The following is a 12623-nucleotide window of genomic DNA, read 5'->3' on the forward strand; positions in this document are numbered from 1 at the left end:
TATTGCTGTCCGTTGATGCTGGCCATAAATCCATCCTTGTTCTCCTGGACCTAAGTGCAGCATTTGATACCATTAACCATGATATCCTCTTGGACTGTCTTGAAACCTGGGTGGGCATCGGTGGCACTGCTCTGCAATGGTTTAGGTCCTACCTATAACACAGGTGTTTCTGCGTTGGTATCGCTGATGCCAGGCCAGCTGCAACAGGTGTGCACTGTGAAATGCCCCTAGGCTCTGTGCTGCTGGGTCCAATTCTCTCTTTCCATTTACATGCTTCCTCTTGGCCTCCTTATACGTGGACATAATATCAGTTTCCATTTTTACGCAGATGACACTCCTATTTATCTAGGCTGTGACCCTTCAAACAACTGTCATAACTCTCTCAACCTGCTAAACTGCCTTCATGACATCCTCAAGTGGATGTCACAAGAAATCGTGGTGTCATTTTTTATCAAAACCTCAGCTTAGACCAACATATTAAATCAATGGTTAACATTCATCATCTCAGAAACATTTGAAGAAATAGACGATTTCTTTCTCCCAAAAATCTGAAAACCATTGTCCACACCTTAACTAGTCCATTAGACTGTTATTCCTTGCTCTCTGGCATCAGTAAAACATCCCTCTCTCAGGATTTTGACTCAGGCTAGGAAACATGATCACATTTCACAGATCTTGGCTTCCTTACACTGGCTACCTGTTGCTTTTAGGATAGATTTCAAGATATTATTGATTACTTAGAAAGCCCTGAGGGGCCTCACCTCAGGTTATTTATTTCTTGTGGTTCCAATGTCCAGATTCCTACATAAAGGTGATGGAGCTTTTGCACTCAGGACTTATGCAATTTTAGTTTGTTTTACTCTCTGTGTTTTATTATGTGTTTTAGTTTTTGCTTTTAGTTCATTTTATTCTGTTTTAAATGTGTTCTGTTTTTATTATAAAGCACTTTGGAACTGTGTTGTGAAAGGTGCTATATAAATAAACTGTATTATAATTATTAGTATTGCGCACAAAATATACTGACAAATTAATTGGAAAGTGAACATTTGAACACACTTTTCTGTCTTTGTCCCACACAGAAAAGCCTGTTTCGGTGGAGCTGAGCTGCGGAGCTGGGCCCAGCCATGTAGTGTTGGAGCCAGGTTTGCCCCTCTTGCTGGACTGCAACCTTGGGGCCAGCGATACACCTTTCAATGTCACCTGGCTTCAGGATGGCCAGCGTTTGCCTCTGGAGGGGGTTGACTTCCTGCAGTATTTGGCCAACGGATCCCTCTTCCTGCAGCCGACCTCTAAGGATGGCCGGTCTCCCCAGGGCATGGAAGGGGGCTACAGCTGTGTGACTGCCAGCGCCCTTGGTGCCCTGACCAGCCGGACTGTAAATGTTCTCCTAGCAAGTAGGTATCCAGCAGACACATTTATAAGTCCTGCAGGGCTCTCGCATGCTCATGCCCGAGTATGCCATTTGTTTTGATTTGTGAGAATGAATGCATGCTGCAAATGTATAGCCCCGGATTAGCTAGAAGCACAGAATTGTGCAATATGAGGGGTTTATTTGTCTTTCTGTAGCCCTGATAAACTGGCTTATTGGTGCAGTGTGTATCCAGCCTTTCGCCTGATGCATGCTGGGATAGGCTCCAATCCCTAAGTTTAGAGAATTCATGGATAGATGGATGGAAAGTTTAACAAACTCTCATTAGCAGAGCTGCTTTGGAAAAAAAATAATTAAATAGATGTAGCAGAACTGAAACTATTAGTAAACTAATCAATTATTTGATCGACAGAAACTTAATCCACAACTATTCCAATAGTAGATTATAGTATATATAATATAATTATATAATAATAGATATTATAGAGAGAAATATGACCTGTTTAACTAACTATAGCTCTAAGCAGCTTATAATATATAATTAGAAATACTAATGTCAAGAGTTTTTTAATCAAAGCCAATATTTAAATAAAAATACAATTATTTATTTGTTTTTTTTTTTACGCAAATAACCACTATAGATGACAATAACAAAGTAAAATAATAACATTTAGAGTTTTTGACAGTTGGAATGAAGTACAACATGGAAATGAAAGTAGCGTTCTGCTTATTTAAATGTGAAATTGCAATAAAATTATTTTGTCCCTAGAATCTATGAATAATCATGATCTCAATATAGATCAAAATAATCATGATTATCACGTTGGCCATAATCATGCAGCCCTAATACTACAGCTGCTTTATTATAATTATACATGTGTTGTTGTGTGTCTGTATGTGTCAGGGCAGTCAAAATGCTTGAAATTGCAAGAAGAGGTAGATTGCAGCCTCACCGAAGTCATGAAAGAATATTGGTTTGATTCATTCATCCATTTAAAGCATTCAGTTGGGTATGCATGCACACACACAGCTATTTGATTTGTCAGATTTGTCAAGGGAATTTCCTTGCATGGATGGAGATGAACTTGGTTCTCCTCTGCCTCAGATAGGAGACTTATCCTCTGGCGGAGCGCTAACAAGTGTCCTGGGAACAGGTACACTTTTAAACAACAGTCCGTTAAAAGGCACAGAGGGAAGGAGGGAGAGTGGGTGGAAATGAAAGAAATGACCAGAAAGATGCCGATGTGAGGGAGGAGAGGACAGGCTGTAGATATTTAATCGCCCCTCCAAGGAGGCCTCTTGTCTCTCACACTCTTAAGTGGTAGTCTTTATTTAGTCATTAGCTTTGTGTAAAATGAGACAGTATCCTTTGTGGATGCCCCTGCTTTTGTCAGCTGTCACATGCCTATTTATGAGGATCTCTTGTTTGAGGGACAATAAGGAGTAAAGGAGGGGGAGAGGGGGATGTGGGATGAATGGTGAGAAGGCGGAAAAGGCCGGTAGAGAGTTTGCGGTGATGGTGAAAGGAAAGGCTTCAGAGACCATTAAGAATGACCTTCAGTTTGCGTGTGTGCATACATGCATGTATGTGTGCGATGGCTTTTGAATTAAATCAGCGGCGAGACGCTATGAGTAGAGATAGATGTGGCCAGTGCGCGGGAGGTCGAAGCCGAACGGCCTCAACGTTGACATTGAGCAGACATTCTCATTTCCTACTGCGTCTTCGCCGGCAGAAACGAGACTGAAGAGAGAACGTAGCAGAGATCACATCTGTGAAAACACATTACGAAACCCACCTGCTCCAGTTTCCCTGTCGCAGTATATGATGCATGTGGCCTCGTCTAAAAGCATGTGAATGTGTTGGAAAGGGAGAGAGAGACAGTGAAAGAGGACGGCTCCCTCTCTAGATACGGATTAACAGTATTTCAGCCTCTAACTCGCTCACCAGAGGCGGCGTACAGTGTGCACATTACATTTCCCAAACACATCCACGGGTAAATGATGATGCAAGAAAAAAACAAAGCGCTTTTAATGTTAATTAGACCAATTAACCTTTCTCATTATGAGACTGCTGAGGTGAATGTCAATATTTCCTAATTCCTACCAGCTTTTGCAAGCCATTACAGTCAAATAGCTAATGTCATAATCATAAAAAATGTCCTCTCTCCTCCGTACAAACAAGCTGCGTGTGCTTGACACGTTTACGTTTTTAATGTTCATTAACAAAGGGCAGTGTAGAAAGTGCATTTCCTTTTTTTTTCAAGCTTCAGAGATGGATATTCTGCACACATTGTTGGCCCACACATTTTTGAGTTTTCATCACAGTGTACCTACGCTTATTTATTTTCAACTCACATGAGAGTCACGTGATTTTAGTAAGTACTAATTGTGAGGCAGCCTAATATTAATACATGCAATCGTCATCAGACTCAAAATGTAAAGCTTAGGGCTGTCAAAGTTAATGCCATAATAACGCATTAACGCAAATTAGTTTTAACGCCACTAATTTCTGTAACGCATTAACACAACTTGTGTTTTTAGGCTGTAGCGGGCTCAGTTTTAAAGCTAGAGTGAATATATACTGGTATCATATTAAACATACTAAACCAAGGATTCCATTGGCACCAACCATTTCATACTAGCTTGTCGGGAAGGAGGCTAAATATCACTCCAAACTTGCACTAACTTTTGGCGAGGAAAAACTGGTATGGCCATTTTCAAAGGGGTCCCTTGACCTCTGACCTCAAGATATGTAAATGAAAATAGGTTCTATGGGTACCCACGAGTCTCCCCTTTACAGACATGCCCACTTTATGATAATCACATGCAGTTTTGGGCAAGTTGTAGTCAAGTCAGCACACTGACACACTGACAGCTGTTGTTCCCTGTTGGGCTTCAGTTTGCCATGTTATGATTTGAGCATATTTTTTTATGCTAACTGCAGTACCTGTGAGGGTTTCTGGACAATATTTGTCATTGTTTTGTGTTGTTAATTGATTTCCAATAATAAATATATACATACATTTGCATAAAGCAAGCATATTTGCCCACTCCCACGTTGATAAGAGTATTAAATACTTGACAAATCTCCCTTTTAGGAACATTTTGAACAGATAAAAATGTGTGATTCATTTTTGATTAATCGCGATTAGCTATGGGCAATTAATTGCGATTAAATATGTTAATTGATTGACAGCCCTAGTTAAACTCTATACACCCCATGCCTTTGAAAATATGAATTACTGATGAGGAGAATCACTATTCAAAATGAGAAGTGGTAGATTGTACATCTAACACTTTAAGAAAATTTCCAGGCTGAAACATTTAAGTACCACAGATGGCTTCCTTTTGTCAGTGTTTCTTTACATGAATGCCCAAACTGACAGATGTGACCACATTTTATAAAGCTAAAAAGGGCTGTGTACTGTAAATAGGAAATAAAAATGTCATTCCGCACATATTTCCCAATTGATATTAGAAATGTCTGTTGAGGCGGGGGGAGCACGCTTGATGGGTTTTCACACTGTTAGTCAGCCTGAAAGCTGGGTAGCAAAGAGGTCACGGGAGGAATTATCTGCTTGCACAAGGGGAGGGGAAAAACGCTGCAATCTGATAGCTGTGGGGCCAAAGAGTGGGGCATAGATAGAGGGACGGACAAAGACAGAGAAAGAGTGTGGGGTAAAGTCAAGAGCAGGAGAGAGAGAGAAGCAATGAAAAAAGACAAACGAGAGAGAGCAAAGAAAGACAAGATGGGGACTTTTTATGTAGTGCATCGAAGAGTTACACAGAGCAGTGCCCAAGGAGCTGCCTGAAAATGTTTTTTTTAAAACATAGAACGACCTTGTTGCTAGGAAACAATTGGACATGTTTTTTGACCCTGTGGCTTGATATGTCACATTTTGTTTGCAGTGTTACTCTGAAAAACGGCATGGTGCCGGGCAGCTCTGTCATGGAATTTCATTGCGGGGGTTCACTCATAGAGTCCTGGGAAAAGACTAATATGATTATGCTTTGACAGAGTGGAGGTGGAAGCCCAGCCAGTCGCCATTGTTCCATCACAGCATGGGCAAAGTGTCTTTTCCTTTGCATTAAAGTGTGCTCATGTGCACTCTCGCTGATCAGCTGTTGTTCACCGCTCATGTAAAGATACCCCCCCCTGCCGACACTCATACACATAGATGCACACAGTGATCCAGCGATGTAATCACAAGCGGTCCACGTACAGGCATCAAGGCACACAAATACTGAGATACAAGTAGCTCGGCACAAATGCATCCAAGTTTACACACATGCAAACACTCCGACACATGCAGTGAGTCTGGCACCCTGTCAGAGGCACTCTCTGGCAGTGTTACAGGTGGTGTGATAACATAAGGACATCATGCTGTGTAATGGCTAGAAGTTAATCACGAAGTCCTCCTGCAAAGCTTGCTACGCAACAATCATTGCAAGTGTTTCTGAAATGAATCAAATGCTTTCTGCTACTATGGCCAAGCCTCTGTGTGTACTCATTGAGAAACTTTGTTCCCTCGGCGCAGTAGGAAAACACAGATGGCCAGTTTGTTGCCATGACTGAACAGTTGGTGTGATCGGGGTTAGGGTAATCTCGGATAGTCCGCCTCTGAGTCTCCTCGAGCTTACAGTGGTTTGGAGGAAATCTTGTCCAAAACGTTGTTGTAGCTTGAAATCTTGAGGCAGCCACGTGATTGGCTGCAAGTTTGAAAACACCCATAAACAGCAACAAGTTTGGGAGCTAGTGTCAGGCTCTGCACTCAGTCCTCCCTTCCATAGTTTTGTTTGTTTAAAGTCAGATGACATCTCACTGTCTCCACTCTAACACAGCTTTATAGCCATGCAAGCCGGCTGCTCTGTGGATGGCAATGTTGGTCTTTTGGCCGGTTGGATGGTCAGTCCACCTCTTTGGTCCCGACCGAAATATCTTGGCAACTATTGGCCAGATTGCCATGACATTTTTTACAGCAAATCAAGGTCCCAAGAGAACGAATCCTTCCGACTTTGGTGATTCCCTAACTTTACCTCTAGCAAAATGTTTGTTTTTAAGTAAAATATTTCGACAGGTATTTAATTGATTATCACAAAATTTGGTATGGCCATGGGGCCCAGCGGATGAATCGTACTGACTTTGGTGGTTCCCTGACTTTTCATCTAGCGCCACCAGCAGGTGAAAGTTCTCAACATCTGCTAAATGGATTGGCACAAATCTGTGCACAGATATTCATGATTCCCAGATGATCTATCCTAATGTCTCTCGTGACCCCCTGACATTTCTTCTTGTGCCCCCACGAGGTTGAACATAAGTGGTTTTGAGTTCAACAACCATTGGATGTATTGCCATGACATTTGGTACAAACATTATGCCCCCCTCAGGATGAATTGTAATATCCCTTAACTTTTCAACTGGTGCCATCGTCGGGTCAAAATTTCACTTTGTCCAGTGTTCCGGTTTGTGACATTCCCCTCAGCCTCAGCTGTACTTTTTGTTGTGCTTATTAGCAAATGTTAGCATGCTTACGTGCTAGAATAGGATGGTGAATATGGTAAACATTATACTTGCTAAACATCTGCATGTTAGCATTGTCAGTGGATGCTTCTTAGGATACAAACGTTAGCATTTAGCACATAACACCACTGTGCCGAAGTACAGTCTCGTATACTGCTGCACTCTGTGTTCACACCAAATGCGAATCAAACTTTTTGGCGGCTTGATTACACACATAGTCAATGCAAAGATGCGAGTAGACGCAAATTTGCGCAAGTTGAAATATTTCTAGCGAGAATTTGCGTGACGCTGTGTCACGAAAGCCTATCATCGTTGAGATTCTCCTACTGTCGTCACTGACATCCTGACATTGAATCAGAAATGGAGGAAATAAGGATTGTAGTCGTCTGTGGGCACCCAGATCTATATTTGTACAGAGACCGGACGTAACTGTGTGTATATATGTAGGTGTTCATACCGCTGTAGTAAACCAACCGACTTGTGGCTTGCTAGATACAGTGTATACAGCTTGGTAATTCACAGATTGCCTCCGGATGATATTATGAACTGAGACATGACGGCGTTTGGTTTTCTGACGTGTCTCAGACTTGCACAACATGTACAAAGCAGCAATAGCGGTTATAAAAATGTGACGCACGGCACAAGAGAGGAGTGCACTGCAGAACTGCCGTGCTACAGGAAAACAATAGTTTTGCTGGCGACACATTTCTATTGACGCATCTCGGTGTGATCAGCTGCTTAGACTCTTAGTGTTGCGTGAACATTTCATGGCTCTTTTGGTCCAAACTAGAGTAAAACAAACTAAAGAGCATCCAGAACTATCATGTTACCCTTAAGTAAGATCAAATCTATTGTAAAGAAGCAGTGCAATTTGTTCACACCTAATCCATCATGTAATACAACAGTATCTCTGCTTCCAGCAGCTCTTTGAAATGCATGAATCAGCTTTGTCCTTCCTGCAAGGTAGATTTCTGGATGTAACACTGTTGGATAATCTTTACATGTTTTCATGCATTGCAAATCTGGTTTGAGTCAGTTCTGCGATTAGCCTCACAAGGAGAAAACGTGTTACAGAACTGGATAAAGAAACCAGAAAGAGTGACTGATTACAAATTACGTTTTTGTGTTTAGATGCATTTATTTATTCAGACGCCTCACCTTGTCTAGGTACATTTTACTGAACACAAAATGTATGTGATATAGTGATTTACAGTCTATTGCAGTATGTTGCTAATGCTGGTTTTCTGCCATTACTACATAGTATTTTCTAGCCTAGTTATATCAGTTGGGATTTGGAGTCTCCTTCTGATACCTTCCTGCTTTCTTCCTGCCTTTGGTTGCCTTCTTTCTCTGCTCTCTCCTTTGATCCACCCCCCACTCTCTACTCCTCTGTCAGAGCTACAGGCGAAGTGGCTGGGACAGCCAACCAGTTTTGTTCTCTTCTCCAACAGCCTGTTGGGGTCAGAGGTCAGAGGCCCTCAGACAGTGCTCACTGCTGCCCCCTGGTGCTCAGTATTATCTCCAGTAGGCAGCTTTCCTGTGCTTGTGGATGTGTTGAGGCTGTGAAAATTGGAGCCCTGCCAAGACTCAACCTGGAGAGAGAAATAATCAAGCCAAGCCTGATTAAATCCCCAAATTTCTCCTAATCAGGACAGTCAATGGTATTTAAATGGTCTGAACAAGTCTTTAATTAAATTACAAAATTGTAAACGGTACCTTTAAAGGCGCTTTCACAAGTCAACATTTAGTCTGCGTTAATCAAACTCTGGTACGGTTCCTTTGAGCGGTTGTGGACATAGTAATCATACTCTGGTGCGTACCAAAACAACCGATCCGAGACCACTTGTGTCTCGGACCGTTTCCAGCGAACCAAAACGCAGGCTGGCTGTGTGGGCATTTGTTGAGATAACAGGTTAACATGAGTGGGAGAGGACTGACTTTTTCAGAATTACAATGTTTGCTTGACATCTCGGCCGAAAAGAGCACAGAGAATATGCTAAATAAAGTCCACAAAAATAGTGACGTTTATAAAGTCATAAACTGGAGGAGAAGGAATCCATGCGCAGTCGATCAGAGCCGAGTCAAAGTGAAAAAACATCAACAGCATCAAAGTCTGAAATTTCCTGCAAAGAAGCGGCAGCTCTTGAGATGAAAAAGATAAATTCGCTCCTACATACACGCCACAACATTAACTTATTTTTTTGATTTGGTCCGCTTTGATTTGTGCACTGTGAAAACAAACCAGACCAAATAGAAAACAAACCAAAAGTATCAATTTCACTCTGATTCGGACTAGCTAAACAGAATATGGCTTGTGAAAGCGCCCTGAAATCCCTAAAATGGCCTGAAAAAGTCCTGTATGGACAGATTCTGAACTTAATTATTAGTTTTTTTAAATAAACCAAGCAAAATAAAGAAACTACAATAAATTTGATATTTTAAAACAAAAACTCAGTTTTAGTGTATAGAAGCTTTTCCCTTAATCTAGTGTACATGTGTGCTATAATGCCATCCATGTGGACTCTGATAGAAAGAGAGCTGTCGACCAACTGTGGACCAGGCCTTCAAGATAATTGCACATGTCAGTCACATCATCTGTGACCTAGTACGTCAAATAAACTGTGTCCTAGAGGTAGACGGCAGGACACACACATTTCACATCATTAAAAAAGGTCATTTGCGCAAACAGTAGTTTAGATATGAGCCACTTTTTGTGTCTATCCTCTGGGAAATCACCAAGACTGCTTTGATAGATACCTCCCCTGACCTCTATCACCTCTATACCCCCAGGTCTGTCCAAGTTCCATCAGGAGCCATCACCCCAAACGGTGCCCACTGGGGGAGCGGCTCGCTTCGAGTGCCAGATTGAGGGAGTACCCACACCTCTCATTACCTGGGAAAAGGACACAGTGGCTGTCCCTGAGGAGACAAGGTGAACCTTTTATGCGTTATTGTTGACCTTCATCTTCTTCTGATTCTGTCTTCTCGTCTGTCTTTTCAGTTTCTTACAATATATCAATGAAAGGACGATTTGAGTGCATTTTCTTTTTGTTATTATTCTTTTTCACTTGATACTTTTCATCATAACCTCAAGTAATTTAAATGATTGACATGATAAGTCATATGGGATGTGATTTTCTAGTTTAATTACTTCCTGTAATAGTAAACTAAACCATAGCGTAGTGAAATATTTAATCTGGGAAACACACACAAGCTATGCGTGAATTTTATGCAAGCTGACCTCAGTGAATATGATGTGAAGACTACTGTACTGTATGACTCAGGCTGGCTGTGGCCCTCCACATTCGGGTTTAAGGTTAAATCAATCAAACAATAACAGGCATAGTGTCACAGTCAGTTTGCAGTTCGTTTGGAAAAACTCACATGCTGAGTTCCACAAATTATCAGGAATGGAAGCACATGCCACAATAAAATGACCTTGTTTATCTAGCTCTGTGGTTTTATATTTGTTCCATTGAAAACATGTGCTACAAAAATAAAAATAAAGCCTTTCCACTGGAATACGTTGCTTTGGATTTTCAAGGTGAAAAGTGGAAAGTCTTCTTATATAATTTAATTTCATCCCTCAACCACACTGGTGTTAATGGAAGTATGAACTTGTCATGCACTCTTAAAGGGATAGTAGTTGACCCTTTTTGGAAACTTTATCCTTAAATGGCACCTGTTTGCACCAGGTAAAAAAAATGTCAAGTTAGAGGTAGAGCAGGGGTTGCATTGAGGAGTCACTTGTTGATTACATTTGAGTTTTTACATTTCCTTTAGTTTTGATTGAAACTGGGCCAAGGACTTGTACATGCCCCCATGCTGTCCGTGCCCAGCTGTGAATGTGAGTGTGCTGCATCTACAAGGGGAACCTAGAAAATCAGAAAACCTTTTAGTCGTCTAGTTTGACATTTAAATATTCTTTCTATGTTCATTTGAGATATGAAACATACATGAACATGCAAATCATTTTAGTGCCGATTAATTACAGTCTCATCATTACCATGTATATTCCACTGAAGCATACTGTGTGCAATTACAAGCTCCAGCAAAAAGGTCAGAGTGCAGTGATTGCTAAGCACCCTAATTTGACCTCGACAATAAAATGCAAGACTTACTAATAATAGTAACAATTAACGGAGCATACACTCACATCACGTGCATTTACTCTTTTTTTATTGTCATGTTAGATTTACTGTGTAGGTTTAGAGTGAAGTAGATAAAATGTCTAGGTGCAGAACTATTTTCAAAGCAGACACATTGCCAAGGGGGACATTGGGTTACAATGCTCTCATTACGCACCCCTCAACCTCCTAAAAACATATTTTCAAGTAAAAAGAAAAAAGTGACTGATTAAAAATTGCACTATGTGAGAATTGAGGAAAGTCTTCACAGCTTTCAATCAACAGCAGCAGTTATAAATGTGGTTTTGTCATGCGTGACGACTCTGCTGTTATCATACTGATATACTGATGATTATTTCTTAACTATGCTGCTTTCATACAGTCTTATTGTTTCGCTGACAAAATGTCATATAATGCCGTCAAGATGTGATTTACAATGTTGCAAGGGCATTACGAAAGTCTTTTGCACCAAAGTATAATTAAGTCTAATTAAGTGCAATGCAAATTCATTGCATGCATAAATTAAGAAAATCACATTAAATTGAAAAAATAATCTAACAGCCTCACACAAAATTCAATTTATTTCATATCTTCCTTCTTGAGTTCCGTCAAACAATATATATAAAATTAAATGTATGAAATTAAATGTAAATAGCTATGATATTTTCATTATTTTCCATTAATAAATGCTTAAAAAAAGGGCCGCTGCCTGGCAAAATCAGATGCCGATCCAAGAAGTTTCCTCTGCCTACGGGACTGTTTCAAATGAAATATTCAGGAATTCAACTATCAGAAGAGAATAGTAGAATCACCTTGATGCTCACTATGAACCTACTGTGCTCTTACAGAAAAAGAAAAAACATTTTCACACTGTACGGCCTCACCACATTCTCGACAGATCTCTCTCCGTCAGCTCTCTCGCACAGATAGTCTCATTTACGGGGCCACTTAACGATATTGACATTTCAGTGTGACTCTACTGGCTCCGGCGCCTAGAATTTGTTTCCAGCCTTATTGCTGCAGGACTAAGTGCTAATGGCTGCTGTAGCCCTGCCTGACCCGCAAACAGCTCGCTGCTTATGAGATCTTATTGGTGGGATGTGGTTCTCCGACCTCAGGCGCTGTTAATGGCTTCTCACAAAGATGAGCCAAGGGATGGCTGATACATCACCGTCTTTTTCTCTCTCCGTTCTCTCCCTTGCTCTAATGTGCCTTTTTCTTTCTCTATTGGCCCGTCTGCCATCTCTTGCTCTTTCTCTTCACTGTCATCCCCTTTACATCTCTATTTCTGTTACTCTTCTATCCCCTTTTTTCTTCATTCATGCCTCCCCGTCTTCCTCTCATTATCTCTTTCTTTCCTTATTCTTTCTTTTTCCCATCCGCTGCCTCTTTATTCTGCCTCTCTCTTTTTTCTCACCTCCACTCCTCTCCACGTCTCCCTCTTCCTCCCTTCTGAACAGGCTACCACTGGTCACATTTCGGTGGGATTAATAGGCTGTGATAAAGACGATAAGAGGTTGTGCGATGGCATTACATTGCCAAGGCCCCAGAGGCCTGGAGTAATATGTCTGGAACATGACCTCCATAAGGAGAGGGAGAAGTAGAG

The 12623-nt window shown here is 41.1% G+C and overlaps 1 protein-coding gene across 3 annotated transcripts in view; it reads left to right on the forward strand.

Annotated features, from left to right (window-relative positions):
- The window catches only part of igdcc4 (immunoglobulin superfamily, DCC subclass, member 4), a 64261-nt gene that overhangs the window by 25889 nt on the left and 25749 nt on the right, over positions 1 to 12623 (forward strand). For all 3 annotated transcript variants that reach the window (XM_037757687.1, XM_037757674.1, XM_037757684.1), the window contains exons 2-3: positions 1080 to 1394; positions 9681 to 9822. In XM_037757687.1, the coding sequence (XP_037613615.1) occupies positions 1080 to 1394; positions 9681 to 9822 (457 nt within the window). The remainder of the gene's footprint in view (positions 1 to 1079; positions 1395 to 9680; positions 9823 to 12623) is intronic.

This window comes from Sebastes umbrosus, chromosome 2 (assembly GCF_015220745.1).
Source record: "Sebastes umbrosus isolate fSebUmb1 chromosome 2, fSebUmb1.pri, whole genome shotgun sequence".
In the NCBI taxonomy this organism is placed as follows: domain Eukaryota; kingdom Metazoa; phylum Chordata; class Actinopteri; order Perciformes; family Sebastidae; genus Sebastes; species Sebastes umbrosus.